The 20,813-nt window shown below is 36.4% G+C and overlaps 2 protein-coding genes across 4 annotated transcripts in view; both read left to right on the forward strand.

Annotated features, from left to right (window-relative positions):
- The first annotated feature begins 272 nt into the window (after window positions 1–272).
- kctd6a (potassium channel tetramerization domain containing 6a) lies at window positions 273–7,517 on the forward strand. 3 transcript variants are annotated; one of them, XM_056448389.1, is made up of 4 exons: window positions 273–555; window positions 885–996; window positions 4,725–5,445; window positions 5,555–7,517. In XM_056448389.1, the coding sequence occupies exons 2-3, from the start codon at window positions 970–972 to the stop codon at window positions 5,409–5,411; spliced, it is 714 nt and encodes a 237-aa protein (XP_056304364.1). In that variant the 5' UTR covers window positions 273–555; window positions 885–969; the 3' UTR covers window positions 5,412–5,445; window positions 5,555–7,517. The 3 variants fall into 3 exon arrangements, with proteins under 3 accessions (XP_056304364.1, XP_056304363.1, XP_056304362.1); XM_056448388.1 differs by having other exon boundaries at window positions 273–564; window positions 4,725–7,517; XM_056448387.1 differs by having other exon boundaries at window positions 4,725–7,517.
- Window positions 7,518–15,150: 7,633 nt separating this feature from the next.
- ccdc71 (coiled-coil domain containing 71) overlaps window positions 15,151–20,813 on the forward strand; it is a 31,527-nt gene continuing 25,864 nt past the window's right edge. The window contains exon 1 of the mRNA XM_056448021.1: window positions 15,151–15,245. The gene's annotated coding sequence lies outside the window, so the exon portion shown is untranslated. The remainder of the gene's footprint in view (window positions 15,246–20,813) is intronic.

The raw sequence follows: 20,813 nt of genomic DNA on the forward strand, positions 1-20,813 counted from the left end.
CACTCACCCACTTTCCTTCAACTTATTTCCTGCTTTAACAGGAGTCGCCGCACACAGTTGTAATAGAACATTTAATCACACCAGAAGTGAACAACTGCAACAAAAGAGACAGAAACACGGGCGTTACAGCAGTCAAACACATTCACCCTCAGTTCAGCTGATTTATGTGTTTTTAGATGATGGACTGGTCTCAGCATGTTCGCACCGGGGGCGGTGATTTACGTAGTGGGCGGGGCTTCGATCGTGGGTGTGTCATTTCCGCTCATCCCACATCGATGTAGCAGGAGCTCATGTCCTGCTCTGTGAATCCACAAAACGTAAACATTGCAGTCATTTACAGGCTTTACTCAAGCAAAACGAGACGCTAATGAACATACTGGATTAAATTCACTTATATATTTTGGGAAAAAGTAACCGCACAGGAAAGCAAACTGTCTCTGTTTTAATCCCTCTGTCCTCCATGTTCCTGATGCTCTGGACGTGAGGAAACAACTCGAGTACATCCGACGAGGAGGAGAGGCTAAATTCACAATTTATTGACGTATTTTCAACGAGGTAATCCAAGTAAGCTGTTTTTATTAATATAATACGATATACTGACGATTACACGATTGTTTGGTCTTATTAAACACGTTATTCATGTTTTTAAAAAACACGCGTGGTGAAATATTATAAATAATGTCATTGATGTTAATAAATCAATGCCTTTCGTAGCAGGTTTATGTTTTTTTTTTAGATATTTGAATAATGTTGTTGGCTAGGATGCTGGGAAATCCTTAGGTGTCCTTCAGATGCGTCATTGATTTCATTAATTCATGGTGATATTCATAATCTTTACGCCAGAATATACTGTCCAAACTGTTAAATTTTATATATATTTGCAGTTTACAGCTGGTGAGGTGTTTATGCACCATAAAGGCTGCAGAGATTGTCATTTGTCACCATCGTTGAAGAGGAACAATTGAGCACATGGAGAATGGAGACTGGACACATATGGTAAATATTAATGAAGAGAGTAAAGCAGTGTTTCCGTGTACAGTGTATATACTTTTACTGTGGATGGACTTTTTGGCACTGTAAATAAACATCCCCTTGCAAGATAGTGCTTTGCGAGTAAGCCATCATTTTTTTTCTCCTTACAAACTCGCATTTCTCCCCCTAAAGACGAGCTGATGGGAAAATAATATTTGTGGGAAATATTATGGCTGGGGTGGCGCAGTGGGTAGCATGATCGCCTTACAGCAAGAAGGTTGCTGGTTCGAGCCTCGGCTTGGTCAGTTGGCATTTTTGTGTGGAGTTTGCATGTTCTCCCTGCGTTCATGTGGGTTTCCTCCGGGTGCTCTGGTTTCCCCCACAGTCCAAACACAACTGCTATAGGTGAATTGAATAAACTAAATTGGCCGTAGTGCAGGGATCACCAAACTTGTTACTGAAGGGCCGGTGTCCTGCAGATTTTAGCTCCAACCCTAATCAAACACACCTAAACAAGCTAATCATGGTCTTACTAGGTATACTTGAAACACCCAGGCAGGTGTGTTGAGGCAAGTTGGAGCTAAACCCTACAGGGCACCGGACCTCCAGGAACGAGATTGGTGACCCCTGCCGTAGTGTATGTGTGTGAATGCAGGAGTGTATTGATGTTACGCAGTGATGGGTTGCGGCTGGAAGGGCATCCGTTGCGTAAAACATATGTTGGATAAGTTGTCGGTTCATTCCGCTGTGACGACCCCTGATTAATAAAGGGACTAAGCCGAAAAGAAAATGAATGAATGATTTATATTATGGCTGGGTGCTAGGAAGTTGCTAAGTGGTTGCTCTGGAAAGTCAAGATGTCATCAGTATAAGAGTTTTTCACTGTGAAAAAAGAGGAATTCTAAATTGAAAATTGTCAATGATTCTGCGAAAAGATTTTCCTTCAAATTTCCATGTTTTCTGGAGTTAAGATGTTTAAATAAAATCTGTTGTCCACTGTATTAGATTAAATGTTTTTAGACAAATTCATACATTCATTCATTTTCTTTTTGGCTTAGGCCCTTTATTAATCAAGGATCGCAACTTATCCAGCATATGTTTTACACAGCGGATGCCCTTAACAGGGTGTCCGCAGGGCCTTAAAAAATCTTACATTTCAAAAACAATTTTAGGCCTTAAAGAAAGTTTTAAATTCACTGAAATATTGTGTTGTAGATCTTAAATCATTTTAAAACTGCCATAATTTTTCTCTGTCCAAGTAAAGTTACCCAATCGGGTCAACATCCATCCATTCAGCAACAATCCATCTTAATAAAATCATGGAAAGACAACTGAAAACAATTACTCAGTTCCTCATGATAATAACAGAGCAATATATCCCTTTACATTATCTTTCATTCATACAAAAAATATTTACAGAAATAAGGGCGAGTAGACATAATATACATAAATAGACATGAAACTTAAGGTTTTTTAACAGAAACGCATTAGGTTGAATAGCAGTTATACTCAATCAATTTGGACTAAAAGCCAACAAATATATATTTTTGATTATTTATGTAATTGCCTTTAAAAATACTTTTAACAATGTTAAACTCATTTAAAAAGAAAGAAATATTATGGTGAAAAAAAGTGTATAAAACTACAATTTGTATTTTGACATATTTTGTGGCAATCCGGGCCATTAGAAATAATCATTAGTGTTTAGCCCTGTATATGTCTAAAATTTCATTCATAATTGTCTTAAAAGGGTCTGAAAAGTCTTAAATTTGTCTTTATGAAACCTGCAGAAACCCTGCCCTCTAGCCGCAACCCAACACTGAGAAACACCCATACACACTCTTTCACACACATACATTATGGCCAATTCAGCTTATTCAATTCACCTATAGCGCATGTCTTTGGACTGTGGGGGAAACATGGAACGTGGGGAGAACATGCAAACCACACAGAAATGCCAACTGACCCAGACGGGATTCAAACCAGCAACCTTCTTGCTGTGAGGCGATTGTGCTACCCACTGTGCCACCGTGATGCCCTTTTTAGACAAATTGATATGAATATTTATATCTATTTGCTTCTATATTGGTTATCAGCTTCCAAATGTATAGAGTTATTCATTCAATCGTTCATTCATTTTCTTTTCGGCTTAGTCCCTTTTTTAAACTGGGGTCACCACGGCAGAATGAACTGACCCAGCCGAGGCTCGAACCAGCGACCTTCTTGCTGTAAGGCGACAGCGCTACCCACTGCGCCACCATGCCGCCAGTATACAGTTATTAATTTAAATTTAAATTAATTACAACATATTTCATTAGAATTAATAACTTCCCTTTTGGTTATTTTAATTTTCAAATTATGAATTTTAATTTAGCGTTTTTAGCTTTTGCACATCTCACAAACCCCTTCAGTCTCCTCACTGACCAACCTTGTTTACTTCTAATATATGATTGTTTACTATGCAGTTTTTTGATTGTTTTGAGTGTATACTATGGTGATTGAGGTTCTCAAGGCATTTTTAGGGGGTTGCCAGGGTCTGTAGTCTGGTTGTTAAGCGTTTGCTAGGTGTTGCTAGATATGAAAGAAAAAAGTAACAAGCTTAGATAGTGGGCCATATCAAAGTCCTTTTAAGGCAGGTATTTTACTCGGTGGCCATCTTTGAAATGCCTCTTAGGCATTCTGTCTGAATGGAGAACCATCAAATTCTCCAAAACTGTTTGCTAAGCTTACGATTACATTACGTATTTGGAATCACCAATAAAATTAAGCATCAACTGTCTCTTAAATTTAGTTTCTAAATGTCTAAACAACCAAAATCAGCATATTTTCAGGTTGACCAAGTTAATGCGCATACTCACTCGAAAAGAACGAGATCACGACACCAACCTCATTTCTAACTTGGATTGATGGTGAATCTCATTTGTATATGAAAGCCACTCTTTGTTTACAAGTTTATGGGCGTTTGAGTAGTTTCTGTCATGTGATGTGCATTTGACAGGACGGAGTGTACCTCGCGTTCGTTTCATACAGATTACAAAACCAGAAAACTTTTGTTTTCAAGTGCACTTGGTTGATTTAAAAGTAGAAGCTTTATGTTGATATATTTCTTATGTCTGTGAAGCAAGTATTCACTGAGATTCCAGTGTGTTTGTTGACCACCAAACTGTCGTAAAACAGTTTGTTAAACAGTCCCTTTTCCCCGGAGAAATGTCAGTCTATAACAATCACTGATTGGCTCCTGTGTTAGTAGGCGTGGCTTCTTTCGCCATATTGGCCATTACACTTTTCCCCATTGAGTGACGTGTTGTGTATTCTATAGTCTCTGCCCATATTGTCTTATTCCACTGAATGAAAACATATTTGAAATCACAAACATACCATGTGGTATTTTAAACCACAATCTATAGATTCTGAAGCTTTTCCATTGTATACTTTCGATAGAAACTGATGTATATAATGCAGCTGAACCTGCAGATGTTGTTTTCAATTCTGGACTATAATGAACATGTCTTGGTTACTAGAAATATCATTGATGTTTTCTGGGAAACCGCATGGGTTTAATGGCCCACCAACTACTAAAGCATAAAATCAATGGATCTGCATTCAGTTCATGCTGGTCCAAACTGTCCTTATCAGCAAGGAATGGTTCAGAGTTTCTCAAAACTGATTATCAAATCTATTCCATTTTCAACAATACAAAATACATCTTTAATGCATTGGACGTCTTTCATTTATCTTCTTTTGTCTTGTAGATGATGGATACGGTTACCCTAAACGTTGGTGGCCATTTGTACACCACGTCACTGTCTACGCTCCAGCGTTATCCAGACTCCATGTTGGGCGCCATGTTTCGCGGGGACTTTCCTACCACACGAGACACCCAGGGCAACTATTTCATCGACCGAGATGGTCCTCTATTCCGTTACGTCTTAAACTTCTTACGAACCTCCAAACTGACGCTACCATGTGACTTCAAAGAAACAGAGCTCCTCCGTAAGGAAGCAGACTTCTACCAGATTGAACCCTTAATCCAGTGTTTAGGGGAAACCAAACCCCTTTACCCACTGGACACCTTTGAGCAAGTGGTTGAACTTTCAAGTACTCGTAAGTTGTCCAAATACTCAAACCCAGTGGCGGTTATTATAACTCAACTCACCATCACCACCAAAGTTCATGCACTTCTTGAGGGCATCTCCAACAACTTCACCAGATGGAATAAACACATGATGGACACCAGAGACTTTCAAGTGTCTTTTACCTTTGGGCCATGTGACTATCATCAAGAGGTGTCCCTTCGAGTTCACTTAGTGGAGTACATCTCCAAACAAGGCTTTACGATTCGCAACACACGGGTGCATCACATGAGTGAACGAGCCAATGAGAACACGGTAGAACATCACTGGACATTCTGTAGAGTTGCTCAGAAGGTTGAGGACTGATGACTGCTTTAGCATTTGTGCAAACATCGCACAGGTAAACCAGCCAATGAATTCTTGGTTAAACATAAGTAGATGTATTGTAGAGTTGCTCAGATAGTTGAGGACTGATTGATGCTGTATTATTTTGGACAAAAATCACACAGGTACATCACACGAGTGAACGAGCCAATAAGAACATGATAGAACACCATTGGACATTCTGTAGAGTTGCTCAGAAGGTTGAGGACTGATTGATGCTTTATCATTCGCGCAAACATCACACAGGTAATCCTACCAATGAAATCATCAAACATTATTTGACGTTTTGTAGAGTTGCTCAGATAGCCATCACACAGGTACATCACACGACTGAACTAGCCGATGAGAACTTGGTAGAACCGTATAGGACAGTTTTTGTAGAGTTGCTCAGGAAGTTGTGGACTGATAGATTGTTTATTCTTATCTGTTCAGATGTTACTGATAAAACAGTACTCAGTACTTAAGTAGAGTATTGCAGGTTGTGCAATTACAAGTTTAACAAAGACGTGAATGTGTTTTTACTAGTCCTGAATTTGTGTTTAATTAAGATGCTCCCAAATTTCTTGAGTTAGCCACATCTTTACCATAGAACCTGCCTAAGGTAAACAACACTTAAAGCAATTCAAATGTTTTCTGTTGCATCACATGAGTAAACGCACCAATGAGAACACGGTAGAGCATATTTTGGTAAGTCTGAAGACTAATCGTTACTGCATTCATATCTGGTCAGACTTTAATGTAATTGCAACTTGAGCAATTATTAAGTTTCACCAGGACGTTAACTTTTTTTGCTTCTTGAAAACTTTAGATAAAGGTAACTGCGAAATTACTTGAATCTACCACATCTTACCTGTAGATCCAGGCTAAGGTAACCAACATCATGCTGGTGGATTACAAGACAAAGTATAACAACATTGGATGGTTTGTGTGATGTAGAAGGTCAGAGACTGGTTGATGCTTTATTCATATTTGGTTGGACATCACTGTAATAACTAGTAATAGACAATATATTGGCACCCTTAATGCTTATTGGCTGATAAATGCTGATCCACTTCAGATCTGTCATTCTGTGATGTCATGAAGAGTTAATACTAAAAATCTGCGGAAACAAGGATCTAGATCAGTGTTTCCCAACCCTGTTCCTAAAGGCACATCAATAGTACACATTTTCAATCTCTTCCTATGCAAACACATCTGAATCAAATTGTCAGGACATTAAACGAGACTCGAAAACCTGAAATGAAACACGAAAAGGATTGGGAAACACTGATCTAGATGTTTCCTTACCATCCCTTTGAATAAAATAAAATCAGTTGTCCACTGTATTTCTTTGCATTTTAGTTTTGTGATCAGATTTAGAAAAAATATATATAAAGATTTATACTTATCAGTTTAAATATTGGTTATCCAGGTATAAAGGGTTATCAGGATCTGACAAAATTTTTATTTGCGAAGCATACCAATAATTAGAAATTTGAGATAGCATCTTAAGCAATTACAAGTTTAACATAGCCATGATTGTATTATTTGCTTGTTGCGAACTTGTAAGTATGGGCAATACTGAAAAGTACTTGAATGTACCATTCTGGCTAAGGTAGCCAAAGATGAATCAGGCTGGTTTTGTGTTGCCGCCCACTTTATAAGTCTAAAAGAACCAGAAATAATTTATTTCTGAAAGTACTATACACATGATCTTACGCAAAAAATGACCCCTAAATCTAAAATGCTAATATATACTGATTGAGTGTTAAATATACAGTGTTCCAATATTTATAGCATTTCTGTAGATACATTCTCCTGTTATTGTATCCATAAACTGTAAATGGTGTGCATGATCCTGTGATATCTGTAATGTTGTTTAGGAGTCATATATCCCCCACCTAAGAGATGCCAAGTAAAAGATATGTAATTCGCATGTTACATTGTATGTTTCGTGACCGGACCCATTTAAAATTCATGTTAATCTGTAAAAGCATGTACAATTCAGGCTTGCATCTTTTTAAAAGGTTGGGGAACCCGAATGAAATTGAAAGAGTTCATTCATGTGTGTAATGAATTTGACCTGCACATTAAAAACAAGTTTCATCATGCGGTGTGTGGTTCTGTTCGCTAGCAGATGTCATTCTGTAGGATTTCATCGAGAAAACCTTTTGTTTTATTATTGAAATGGATTCAATCGATTATACTAATGGAAACATTTTTGGCTCAGTGCCACTTTTTCAATGCAATAACTTGACTAAACAATATCCACAATTTATGAATGTCTTTCCCTTTGTGAAAATAGCAACACAGCTTCAACCAATGGTGTCAGTTCAGAACAGGGCTACACATCTGTCCCACCAATGATAAATAAGGAAACCTAGAACCACCAATTTAAACACAATGCAAGCTTAAAACTTAAATACAGATGAACAGTTTCAGTAGTTACATCGGGTATTCCGACTGGATTGATGAAATAAGAAACAGTGCATAAAGATCTCACACAATGCTAACAATAAAATTCAAGCAACACAGTCTCACTGCAATTCGTAACTTTTTGATTTAGTGGCTAATTCGTATGAACTTGTACGATCTAATTCATACAATTTAGCATGATTTGCACATCCCCCAATGACGGTTGGGTTTAGGGGTGGGGTTAGGTGCCACGCCTCCTTTTTAAAATCGTATAATTTCATACAACTGAACTAGTAGGAATTTGTACAAATTAGCCACTAAACTGACAAAGCGTAAAATACTTATGTTTTCTCATGAGATCAGGCTGGATTCAACAGTAGTCTACTAGAATAGCTAACATGGCGTGTGTGCATGTTGCTATTTACCCTGCTGTAAAGGGTGTTCTATACCTAGTGTATATGTAATGGTTTTAATGGAAACTATTAATCCTGTGGGTCTCTACTGGTATTTTTTATTAAAACTAATACATCCTAATGGATTAGCAAATTAGCAACCATTAAAATGTACTGGTTTAAATGGTTAAAATGTGATGGTTTTAAATGTATTTGTTGTTGAAACTATTAGAATCTTCTGTGATGTTATGTTTTTGGCAGGGTAATCTGCATTTTCAAATAAATATCAATCTACTGAAATAATGTATTTTTCTGAAGAAAGGTAAGTGCTTGTGTAAGATGCTAGCATAGTTTCTATGGTGTTGCAATGTGCTTGTGTTGAGCATATTACTATGCGGTTGCTAAGGTGTTCTGGGTGGTTGCTAGGTGGTTGCTCACTAGCCTCAGTCAAAATAGCCTGGACAGCCACAGATATTGTAGCCCCTCCTTCAATGCAAGTCTACTGGATTAGTTGTCCATTTTATTGTCTGCTCCCTTCAACAAGCCACATGATTTGAATAATTCAGTTGCTGAATATTGTGCTCGCTGCCAAAGATGTCTTCCAGCTATTATTGGGCCAACACCACCAATGATTAGTTGGTTATCATGGTAATATTAACCCCTGCTGGTAGATGCTGTAACTACACCAGCTGGCTGCCAATTAAATAAATAAATAAACAAATATATTTGAAAGGGTATCAAGATCACTTTAAATTTACAAAAGTGCTATAAAGGGCATTTTTGAAAATTTATTATGGGCGTTTCTCTACTGCTGGACATTGTGCTTATGTGACTACTGGGCTGTCCACCAAATCATAAAATGGCCGCCATCAAGAGGCTTGGGGAAATGTCCCTACACACTAAAGAGAACAAAATACTAGATAGATGTGTAGTTCAAAAGATAGATAAAAACAGTTCTAGCCATGCTAATAAGCATGCTAAATCTGACTAGTGGTTGTGTCAATTTATATTTATATTATAAAAAACGTTTCTTATTTACATCAACAAACTGACAGACAGTAAAATAATATTGCTAATATTAATTAGTGTCAGTTCATTGTGCTATGTGCTACAATGCTATATGCTAGCATTAGCTGTGGAGGTCTTCAAATGTCAACAATAATGCTGCATTTGTTATGTTTTGCTTATAAATGCTTGATTACAAGATTTTCATATGTTGTATTGTGTTTAGTGCATTTTGTTGGATGATTGTAAATATTCATGATTTCTATGACACCCTGTTGACTTCATCATAACCTCATCATAATTATCTTTGAGACTTTGATGTAGATTAACAACAATAATTTTTTTACAAGAACAAAGCTGTAATTTGTGAGATTCCCATTGTTACTGTTAAGCTTTTTTTTCCCAGACCAGTTGGTGGGGGTTGGGCGTTTGCTTGCCCATCCCCCTCTTCTAAACAACAATCCTGTAGAATATAATCACCCTTTTTAAATTGTTTTCATTTTAAATATACACTCATATTTGATATATCTGGGTATTTACAATAAATAATTTATTCAATTTGATTCACCTTTATTTCTATAGCACTTTTTACAATGTAGATTGTGTCAAAGCAGCTTAACATCAAGCTGAATAAGTTTTAGTACATTTAAACTGCTTCGGTCCAGTTTTCACAATTCTGAACTGAACTGAATATCTGAACTGAATTTCAATCTAGTTCTGAACTAAATGTTCTTTATGAAACTTTATGACTGCATTACTAGTAAAACAATTACATGTGAAATTGTTAAACAATTAAACGGTCTGTGAGCATTTTTTTCGTATATAATTAAAAAATATGATTTTTATTGGACTTTTTATACAATTTTTAATCCAGCTAGTTGTTTTTGTGATGACTCCACCCCCTCCTTCCAGGCAGCCACTCTAAAACTCTTGCCCTCTGTAGCTCTGAGAGCCATTTTGTTTCATGGCAGGGAGCATATGCAGCTGTATGCTAGCATTTGTTGTGGAGGTCTCCAAATGTTAACAGACAAATCTATCATGCTTTGATTATAAATGCTTCATTCATTTCTTTATTGTGAAGTTTAGTACATTTTGTTTGCTTGAATTGGCAATGTAATTTCCATGTTGACGTGACATCATAAAATTAACAAAAAAATAACAAACAAATTTGTAAGTACAGGTTCAAATTTTACTTTTACTCGTACAAAACTGTAAATTGTGATATTTCCCGTTATTACTGTTGAGCATGTGTTTTTTTCTGACAGTTGGAGGGGGTTGGCATCTGCTTGCCCATCCCCCATTCCTAAACAACAATCCTGTATAGAAAATATTCACCCTTTTAAAGATGTTTTTATTTCAAATATACATTTATAGTGTGTATATAATCTATTATTCATAAAATTGAAATTGTAAAACCATTCAATGAAGTGTGGGCAGTTTTGTTTCTTGTATATTATAAACATATTCTTCCCAATTTGTCCACAAAATAAAACAGTAATTAATCATTTGCACTTATTATTAACACTATTTAATTCATCCAGCTATTATTGTGATGAGTCCGCTCCTTTCTTCTAGCCAGCCCCTCTGAAACTCTTGGCTTCTGAAGCTCTGAGAGCCATTTTGTTTCATGGTAGTGATCATATGCAGTGCTATATGCTAGCATTGGTTGTGAAGGTCTACAAATGTCAACAGACATATCTCAATTTGGTCTAGATTAACAAATAAATTTGTAAGTACAACTTAATTTTTACTTTTACAAGTATAAAGCTGTAAATTGTGGGATTTTCAATTATTACTGTTGAGCATGTGTTTTTTCTGGCCAGTTGGTGGGGGCTGGGCTTCTACTTGCCCATCCCCCACTCCAGGAATATAATCACAATTCTTTGAGAGGTTTTCATTATAAATAACATTTATAGTATATGTGTGTGTGTATTTATGACAATTTGTTTATGACCATTTATGACTGCACTACTAGTAAAACACATAACATTTCAAAACCATTCATTGAAGTGTGGGCAGTTTTTTTCTTGCATTTCATAAACATTTATTTTTCCCAATTTATCCACAAAATAAAACAGTAATTATTCATTTGCACTTATTATAAACAATTTTTAATTCAGCTAGCTATTTTTGTGATGAGTCCGCTCCTTTCTTCCAACCAACCACTTTAAAACTCTTGCCCTCTGAAGCTCTGATTTTATGTATATTGTACATTTATGTCTAATTATTTATACTCTATGACTGCATTACTAGTATAACGATTACACAAAAAAATTTAAAACCATTTAACAAAGTGTGGGCATTTATTTTCTTATATATTATAAACATATTCTTTCTAATTTGCTTACAAAAAACATTTGAACTGAACTTAAACAATACAAACTGAACTACACTGTTCTAATTTACTATGATCTTTTATGTGAAGCTGCTTTGACACAATCTACATTGTAAAAGCGCTATACAAATAAATGGGGGATTGAATTGAATTATATTATTCATTTGCCCTTATTATAAACAATTTTTAATCCAGCTAGCTATTTTTGTGATGGCTCCGCCCCTTTCTTCCAACCAACCACTCTAAAACTCTTGCCCTCTGAAGCTCTGAGAGCCATTTTGTTTCATGGTAGTGAGCATATACAATGCATGCTAGCTTTTGTTGTGGAGGTCTCTAAAATATCAACAGACACATCTCAATTTGGTGTAGATTAACAAATAAATCTGTAAATAGAACTTAATTTTTACTTTTACAAGTATAAAGCTGTAAATTGTACGATTTCCAATTATTACTGTTGAGCATGTGTTTTTCAACCAGTTGGTGGATGTTGTGCTTCTGCTTGCCCATCCCCCACTTCTAAACAACAATCCTATGGGAATATAATCACCCTTCTTCGAGATGTTTTTATTATAAATATATTTAAATTTTATGTATATTGTACATTTATGTCTAATTATTTATACTCTATGACTGCATTACTAGTAGAACGATTACACAAAAAAATTTAAAACCATTTAACAAAGTGTGGGCATTTATTTTCTTATATATTATAAACATATTCTTTCTAATTTGCTTACAAAAAACATTTGAACTGAACTTAAACACTACAAACTGAACTACACTGTTCTAATTTACTATGATCTTTTATGTGAAGCTGCTTTGACACAATCTACATTGTAAAAGCGCTATACAAATAAATGGGGGATTGAATTGAATTATATTATTCATTTGCCCTTATTATAAACAATTTCTAATCCAGCTAGCTATTTTTGTGATGGCTCCGCCCCTTTTTTCCAACCAGCCACTCTGAAACTCTTGCCCTCTGAAACTCTGAGAGCCATTTTGTTTCATGTCAGGGAGCATATGCAGTGCTGTATGCTAGCATTGGTTGTGGTGGTCTTTAAATGTCAGCAGACATGTTGCAATTGTTTTGGTTTGCTAATAAATGCTTGATTAAAAGATTTTATGATGATGTATTATGAAGTTTGGTGTATTTTCTTTTCTTGAATAATCTCCATGTTGCTGTGTTGACGTGACATCAAATATGTTTGCGAATTTGGTGTAGATATACGAACAAGTTTGCGAGTACAATTTCTATTGTCATTCTACAGGTAAAAATGTGAGATTCACAATATTACTGTTGAGCGTATGTTTTGTTTTTAAACCAGTTGGTGAGGGTTGGGCTTCTGGTTACCCATCCCCCACTCCTAAACTACAATCATGAATAAATATAATCACCCATTTTTTAGATGTGTTCATTATAAATAAACATTCATATTTTAAGTATATGTGTAGTTATGACAATTTATAATTGCATTACTAGTAAAAATTTGTTAAACAAATTAACGGACCGTGGGCCTTTTTTATTGTATATTATAAACACATTCTTTCCCATTTCATCACAAAAACATTCAATAATTCAAGTGCACTCATTATAAACAATTTTTAATCCAGCTAGCAATTCTTGTGATGGCTCCGCCCCTTTCCTCCAGCCACTCTGAAACTCTTGCCCTCTAAAGCTCTGACAGCCATTTTGTTTCAATGCAGACAGCATATACAATGCTATAAGCTATCATTAGTTGGGGAGATCTCCAAATGTCAACAGAAATGTTGCAACTGTTGTGTTTTGCTTATAAATGCTTAATTAAAAAGATTTTTTATGACATATAGTGAAGTTTGGTGCTTTTTCTATGTGAATGTTCATTATCTTCATGTTGCTGTGTTGATGTGACGACAAATATGTTTACGAATTTGGCTTTACTTTTACAAGTACAAATCTGTAAGTTGTGAGATTCACATTATTATTGTTGAGCATGTGAGATTTCCAATTACTACTGTTGAGCATTTATTTTGTTTTTTAACCAGTTGGTGGGCGTTGTGCTTCAGCTTGCCTATTCCCCACTCCAAACCCATTTTGATGTTTTCATTATAAATAAACCTTTATATTTGATGTATATGTGTATTTTGTGACAAATTATTTATGACAATTTATAATTGCATTACTAGTAAATATGTTAATTTGTAAAACAATTCAACGGACCGTGGGCCTTTTTTATTGTATATTATAAACCCATTCTTTCCCATTTGACCACAAAAACATTCAATAATTCAAGTGCACTTATTATAAACAATTTTGAACCCAGCTAGCTACTGTTGTGATGGCTCCGCCCCTTTCTTCCAGCCAGCCACTCTGAAACTCTTGCCCTCTAAAGCTCTGACAGCCATTTTGTTTAAAGGCAGACAGCATATACCATGCTATAAGCTAATCGCAATTGTTGTGTTTTGCTTATAAATGCTTGATTAAAAATATTTTATAATAATGTATTGTGTAGTTTGGTGCTTTTTTATGTGAATGTTCATAATCTTCATGTTGCTGTGTTGACGTGACATCAAATAAGTTTACGAATTTGGTTTTACTTTTACAATGTACAAAGCTGTAAATTGTGAGATTCACATTATTACTGTTGAGCATGTGTATTGTTTTCTAAACCAGTTGGTGGGGGTTGTGCTTCTGCTTGCCCATCCCCCACTCCTAAACTACAATGTTGTATAATATAATCGCCCATTTTCAGATGTTTTTATTATCAATAAACATTCATATTTGACGTGTATAGAGGACGAAACCTGCAAAAACAATAAATAAAAACGCAAATATATATATAAATGAGTAAATAAATCTATAAATTCCTGCATAAATAAAAAATAAAATAAATTAATATGCAAATAAATTAATATATATTAAAAAATTACCACAAATTCCTGCATAAATAAATATTTAGATAATTATTAGTGCGGCAGGTAAATAATTAAATAAATTACATGAATGTTGGGACAATTAGAAAATGCTAAACTGAAAGTTCCCCCCTTTCAAACGTTTTTTTTATTTCTTGAACATAGCTCCGCATTTACTTTTTCTCAGGTCAACATGCTAATGAATATAAATGAAAAACAGCTTAGCATTTTCTTATTCCCCCAACATTTGTGTAGTTTATTTAATTATTTAGCTGCCTGCACTATTAATTATTTATATATTTATTTATGTAGGAATTTGTGGATTTCTATATACATTTATTTATTTGCATATTTATTTATTAATTTTTATTATGCAGGAATTTATGGATTTATTTGCTCATTTATATATGTATTTGCATATTTATTTAATGTTATTGCAGGTTTCGTCCTCCATATATGTGTATGTGTATTTATGACAAATTATTTATGACAATTTATGACTGCATTACTGGTAAAAATGTTCATTTGTAAAACAATTCAACAGAGTGTGGGCATTTTTATTGTATATTATAAACCCATTCTTTCCCATTTGACCACAATAAAAACATTAAATAATTCAAGTGCACTTATTATAAACAATTTTGAACCCAGCTAGCTATTTTCGCGGTGGCTCCGCCCCTTCTTCCAGCCAGCCACTCCGAAACTCTCGCCCTCTGAAGCTCTGAGAGCCATTTTTGTTTCATGGCAGGGAGCTCGGCGGCTCTCATTTCAATGCTCTCAGAAGGGACTCGGTAAAAGGTAAGACACATTGTTTAAAAATTATTTATTTACTTGCAGGAATGAGCGTGGTGTTACAGCAGTGTCACATTTACTTCAAGCAGCTTCGCCAGAAGGACTCCGTCTGTGGCAAATGCTGAACTACATTTAGCCAGGCTTTTTGCGTATTAGTTTTTCTCAAGTAGACACCCAAAGTGGGGCTGAAATACGTCTGTTGTGTTTGAGACCCTATTATCAAGAGTGATTTTGAGGGAATCTCCAACCGATAAGTGTTGGATGATTATTTATCTCCCATTTTCGCTGGCTGATGGTTCCTCTATTGTATTGTGTTGCATCGCCATTTGAATGTTATTGAATGTAATTGTGTATTATTGACATTAACTGCTTCAAACCGCGAGTTTCGTCGTGTGACTTCGACTATTAGACATCACTCGATCGGTTTTACGTTTTGTTTGCTAAGGAAGATTAATATAGCGTGTGAAGAGCGGATCTGTGTATTTTTGTATGCGCTTGGTTACGTCAAACCTCGTGAAGTATCGCATTTTGGCGGCTCTGCGCGATGTAGCTACTAGAAAGATATCTGTGTTTATGTGTGTGTGTCTTGTGATTTAAATATAGATATAGGCGTAAAACGTTGATCTTATTACAGATAAGTCATAAAGGAAATGCATTAACAGTTTTTTACACAAACTGTTATAAATTGGGCCCAGTTCAGTTTATTTTTACTAAATGGATTTTTTAAATGCTCTATAAATGTATTTATTATGTGTTTTAGCACACATATAATTAATCTTCTCTGTTTGTGGTGTTAAAAATGACACAATTTTTTTAACTAAAACATGTTGTGTGTTATCGTGTTTTACACGCTAAATGTTTTGTGGGTTTGTAAACGTTTTTGAAAACCATTACCATTTTCTTGTAAACGATGAAACTGCGATTTCGTAAAAGCTTTCGTATCGCTCAAATTAAGTGTTCGCGCTGTAGGCGTGTATAGGGTCATATAGACAAGGTCTGGCGCCATCTTGATTTGTTTATTCAGTGCTTAGAAGGCTGTTTCTTAGTTCCAAGAACTCAAAGAACACACTTGCGATATCGTGTAAATCAATCAGTCAATCTAGTTTAACTGGGAAGAACGAATTCTGAAGACATTAAAAACTCAAAACGATTCCATATAAAATTATATTTCGCAATCTTCCTTTTGATGACCTTCACACTTTTTAATGGAAAACAATTTTTAACATTACAACGTTCATGAAATGAATGATCGTTTTTCCATTTCTTATGATATTTTCAAAAGCCTTACAGGAATAGGTTACTTTGCACAGTGCGAATAAAACTTATTTTAATATGAATTTCAGCTAATAAATGTCTTTCCATAGGTTTATGCCTTTTAACATATATTTATTTATGTGAAGATCTACTTTAACCTTCTCATTTTCGCGCACGTGTGAAAGTTAGAAAATAAACTAGTTGTGTCTTTAAACTGTAAATAATGTTCAATAGAGATGCGCAGCTGCCATTTTGTACTGCGCCTCCCTCCTCTAGCTGTAATGACTTCTCATTCTAAAGGCTGCTTTATAGTTCTGCATCAATCGCACACATGTGCTCTGGTGCAGCCTTCGCGCTGTCGCATAGCCCTCGCCGTGGCTGACGCGCACCTCTCAAAAAAATGTAACTACATGTTGCAACAACGTGTAGAGCAAGCTCTGTGATTGGTAGCTGTGACCAGTGTGGGCAGCGCCGAGAGTGGAGCGAACCCGCTGGAGCAAGTGTTTACAAATGTCGAGTCTGTGAAGTAGCTCTAGATGAAAACTGTTGTTTTGTGTTTACCTTACAATTTATTAAGCACCCGCGAAGAAACACGACACAGAGGAACATAACGTACTGCCAACTAGCGTTTCTAAATTGCAGAGTAACACAAACCGCATACAGAAGTATAAATGCACGACTAGGCACAAAGCTAGCGCAGTGGCCGATTACTCGCTTTAAAGGCTGATTTATACTTCTGTGTCGAGTGTTGTGCTCAAATCTACGTGATTAGGGACACATCTGGCTTCCACGTGACCTTTGTACTTGTGTTCATATTGAACTTTGGAGGTTGATAACATTGCATGAGGACTTGCACTCAAGATTGCTTGAGAACGAATTTTAAGGCCATGTCCACACCATGTAATTTTTCTTTAAAAACGCATATGTTCCTCTCCGTTTTCCTTCCGTCCGCACTGTGATGGTGTTTTTCTGAAATAAAAACAGATTTTTAAAAACGCTATTCAAAGTGGTTAAACGTTTTCATGTTGCAATGTGGACTGTGAAAATGGTGGCTTTTGAAAATGATACATTTCAGTCATGTGAAACAATTAATCGAAACATGTACGTTTTTTTCCGGCGCAGCCTTCGCGCGGGTGCATACCCCTTGCTGACGCTGGCGTGCACCTCTCAAAAAATTGAACTACACGTCGCAATGACGCGTAGCGCAAACTCAGTGATTGGGGATGAGAGCCGCACGAAGCGAGTGTTTTCAAGTGTCGAGTCCCGTGAAGGAGCTTCAGATGGAAACTGTTGTTTTGTGTTTACCTTATGATTAAAGTTGTTGCACGTCCGCTGGCTGCCGCCTCAGAATGGGCGAGATTTAGCTACTTTTACATTAAGGTAGAGTTCAGAACGAATAAAACACCCGCGAAGAAACATGACACAGAGGAACATAACCTCACTGCCAGCTAGCGTTTCGAAAGTGTTATTGCAGAGCAACACAAACGGCGCACAGAAGTATAAATGCACAGCAACCCGGAAGGCATGCACCGTGGGTCATGCCGATCACTCGGTGGAGAAGTATAAACCAGGTTTAAGTTGGAAAGTTTTTTAGCGACAGAAGCAGATGACAATTTTCAAAGAGGCGGAAAGTAAATAAATGGCACGCGGATATGAATGAAAGCGTTTTCAGCTGTTTTAGTGTGAATGACCTTTTTTTTCTGGAAAGAATTGAAAATAATATTGTGGACATGTTGTGTTTTTAGATGAAAACATGTTATTCAAATTTATTTGGATTAGTTTAGACCTAACCCAAAAAAATGGCCTTTGTTTTTTTTTTGTAAAGGATCCATTTAAATGGGGATTGTTTTGACAACCTTGTCTCCAATACAAAAGAGGGTAGTTGCTATACTGGAATTCAGTACCAATCGATACTGAAATATTAAATAACGTCCGTTTCCCGTGAACATTTGAGCACTGTGGAGCATGTTCTTAAACAGCGCTGATTTGGCATTGTGTTCACGTGCTTTACAGAAATGACTGTGATTGGCCATGAAGGTCGTCGGTCACCAAACTCACAGATGTTTACTGCGTGTAACCACTGATACGGGGACACTGGAGCGTTTTAAACCCGCGATTCATCAGCCAATCACTCAGATGTAAGCTTATAGACAAACCAGCTGATCGAAGTGACTTTGAATTTTTTTTTAAATTTCAGTACCGATTGGTATCGGATTCCAGTATTGTGACAACTCTGATACAAAAACAGATCGAAAAATGTAAATGTGAAAATTTTACTCTGCCTCTTTGTTATATAAACATACCCTATATTTTAAATGTGAGAGACTACTATAAATGCAATATTTTTTCCATTCTGTTTTTCTTTACTATTTTTTATACTATACTATTTTGTACTAGACATTTGCTAGTGACATTTTTTGTCGTTTCAATGAGGTGAAAGACTTCCCCTCCCCACCATAGGATCAACAAATGAACCAGTATGACCACAAAAACAATGGCTCTGCATGTTAACATTAACTTATGCACATCCTATATTGCTATGGAGGATTACTCAGTTTGCAATAATCAACTGATGCTTTGCTTTGCTTGGAAACGGGTGTGGTCGGAATCAAAATTTATTGGTCTGCATTATCTGAAATCCTCAATTAGTAAACTAGTGACCTCTGATACATTTTCGACTTACCACTTCATTGCTTATTAACATAAAGTTGGCCTAATTTCAACTTTCTGTGACACCATTACCAGGGGCCAAGACACACCAAGCCAACAGCCAGGTCAGCTATCGGGCTTCGTCAGTCTGGTTTGATGTGTTTTACACATTGCTTTTTGTCGGGTTAGCGTCGGATTGCGTTGACACGATTTAGCATGTACCTTTGGCATCCCTCCGTCGGCTGAAGAGATCGCTCTGATGGTTTTTCAGCAACGAATCAGAATGCGAGTGTGACGTAGCAAGTAAACAGATCACGTAAAGGAGGAGCAGAAAGAGGCTGGCTGTATTTTCTGTAGATATTTCAAATATTTGCAAACAAAATTGATTATTAGTATCAGATATATTTGCAGGAGCGAATCCCTCTGTGGTGAGTGACAATTACTGTCATAATGTTTCTGAATGCTGCTTTCTTTATGCTTTGCACACATGCGTCGAATGTTCTGGTTTCCCATTGGGAACGACTACTGCCTCCTGCCATGCAGAAAAACACATCCTCCCATACAGGCGCAGAACGCTCTCATTTTAGTTGGTGTTTGTCCATTTGGTCCACACTCAACTTTTTGATCAAGGAGGTACATTGTGCAGCCATGTATTGTAGTGTAGACATTAGGGTTGGGTCGATCCTCCGCTCCGCCTCCATCTCAGGAGCAACCCGCTCGTGAAAAATACATACTTGGCCCCTGTTTACACTAATGCGTCTAAGTTTTAAAATGGCATTTTAGAATGAAAACGATGTAGTTGGTGTTTCATCTTGCATTTCTGAAAAGATCTCCCTCCACACTATACCGCTGAAAACGCACATCATGTGACCACACACACTCTGGCATGCGCTGCAGCATATGTGCACATCTGAACTCCAGGCAGTCAGCGGGTGCTTTAAGCACCAAACCTCAGAGACCAGTGCACGTCGGACAGTTTATCAAGGATGTACCGCTGGATCGCGTTTCACTATAGTTGTTAAACGTGATATTTAATTAATCTTGTCTCTATCTAATGACTCTTCTGTCTTTTGAATCTATCAGGTAAAGTGTCACAGCGTCAGTAAAGTGAACACTGCTTCAATCTTTCGCACTTGTACTTAATTTTTGTGAAAACCTCAGATACTGTTGGTTGCTTTTGCAACTTTTTTACCAACCAAGTTTGTCTACACTGTTATATCGATACAGATCATTCTGCCTATTCACTTCATTCCGAGTCCCACGGAAAAAGTGATTGACATTTGTGTGTAGCTTCTCTGTATTTATTTATGATTTGGTTATGGGTAAAACAAAGACCATGCGGGTCAGGTATTTGAAACGGTAGGCTGCAAATAGTTAATTCGTTATGAATTAATTCATTATTCATAAATTTTGCCCTTGATAATTTTAGGTTTTGTATTGGAGACAAAAATGTATAAAGCACAATGTTTTCTTCACAATTCCGTAAAGTATAGATGTATTTTACTTGTGGCTGCTTCATACTCTTCAGACAGCAGCTTCCATGAACTGGTGTGTTCCTTCATGAGATGCGTTTTGTTAATGTCTTTTTGTTTATTTTAAAGCAACATACAAGGACAAAACTTTAGATTAGGGATGGGCAATATGGACTTACTTGCTTTTATTTCTTGTGAT

Source organism: Danio aesculapii, chromosome 22 (genome assembly GCF_903798145.1).
Source record: "Danio aesculapii chromosome 22, fDanAes4.1, whole genome shotgun sequence".
Lineage (NCBI taxonomy): Eukaryota > Metazoa > Chordata > Actinopteri > Cypriniformes > Danionidae > Danio > Danio aesculapii.

Excerpts from the sequence above, each read along its gene's own strand:
- kctd6a (XM_056448388.1), top strand. The coding sequence starts at position 970 with ATGGAGAATGGAGACTGGACACATATG. Across the intron at positions 997-4,724 it reads ATGGAGACTGGACACATATG|ATGATGGATACGGTTACCCT; the intron begins GTAAATATTAAT and ends TTTGTCTTGTAG.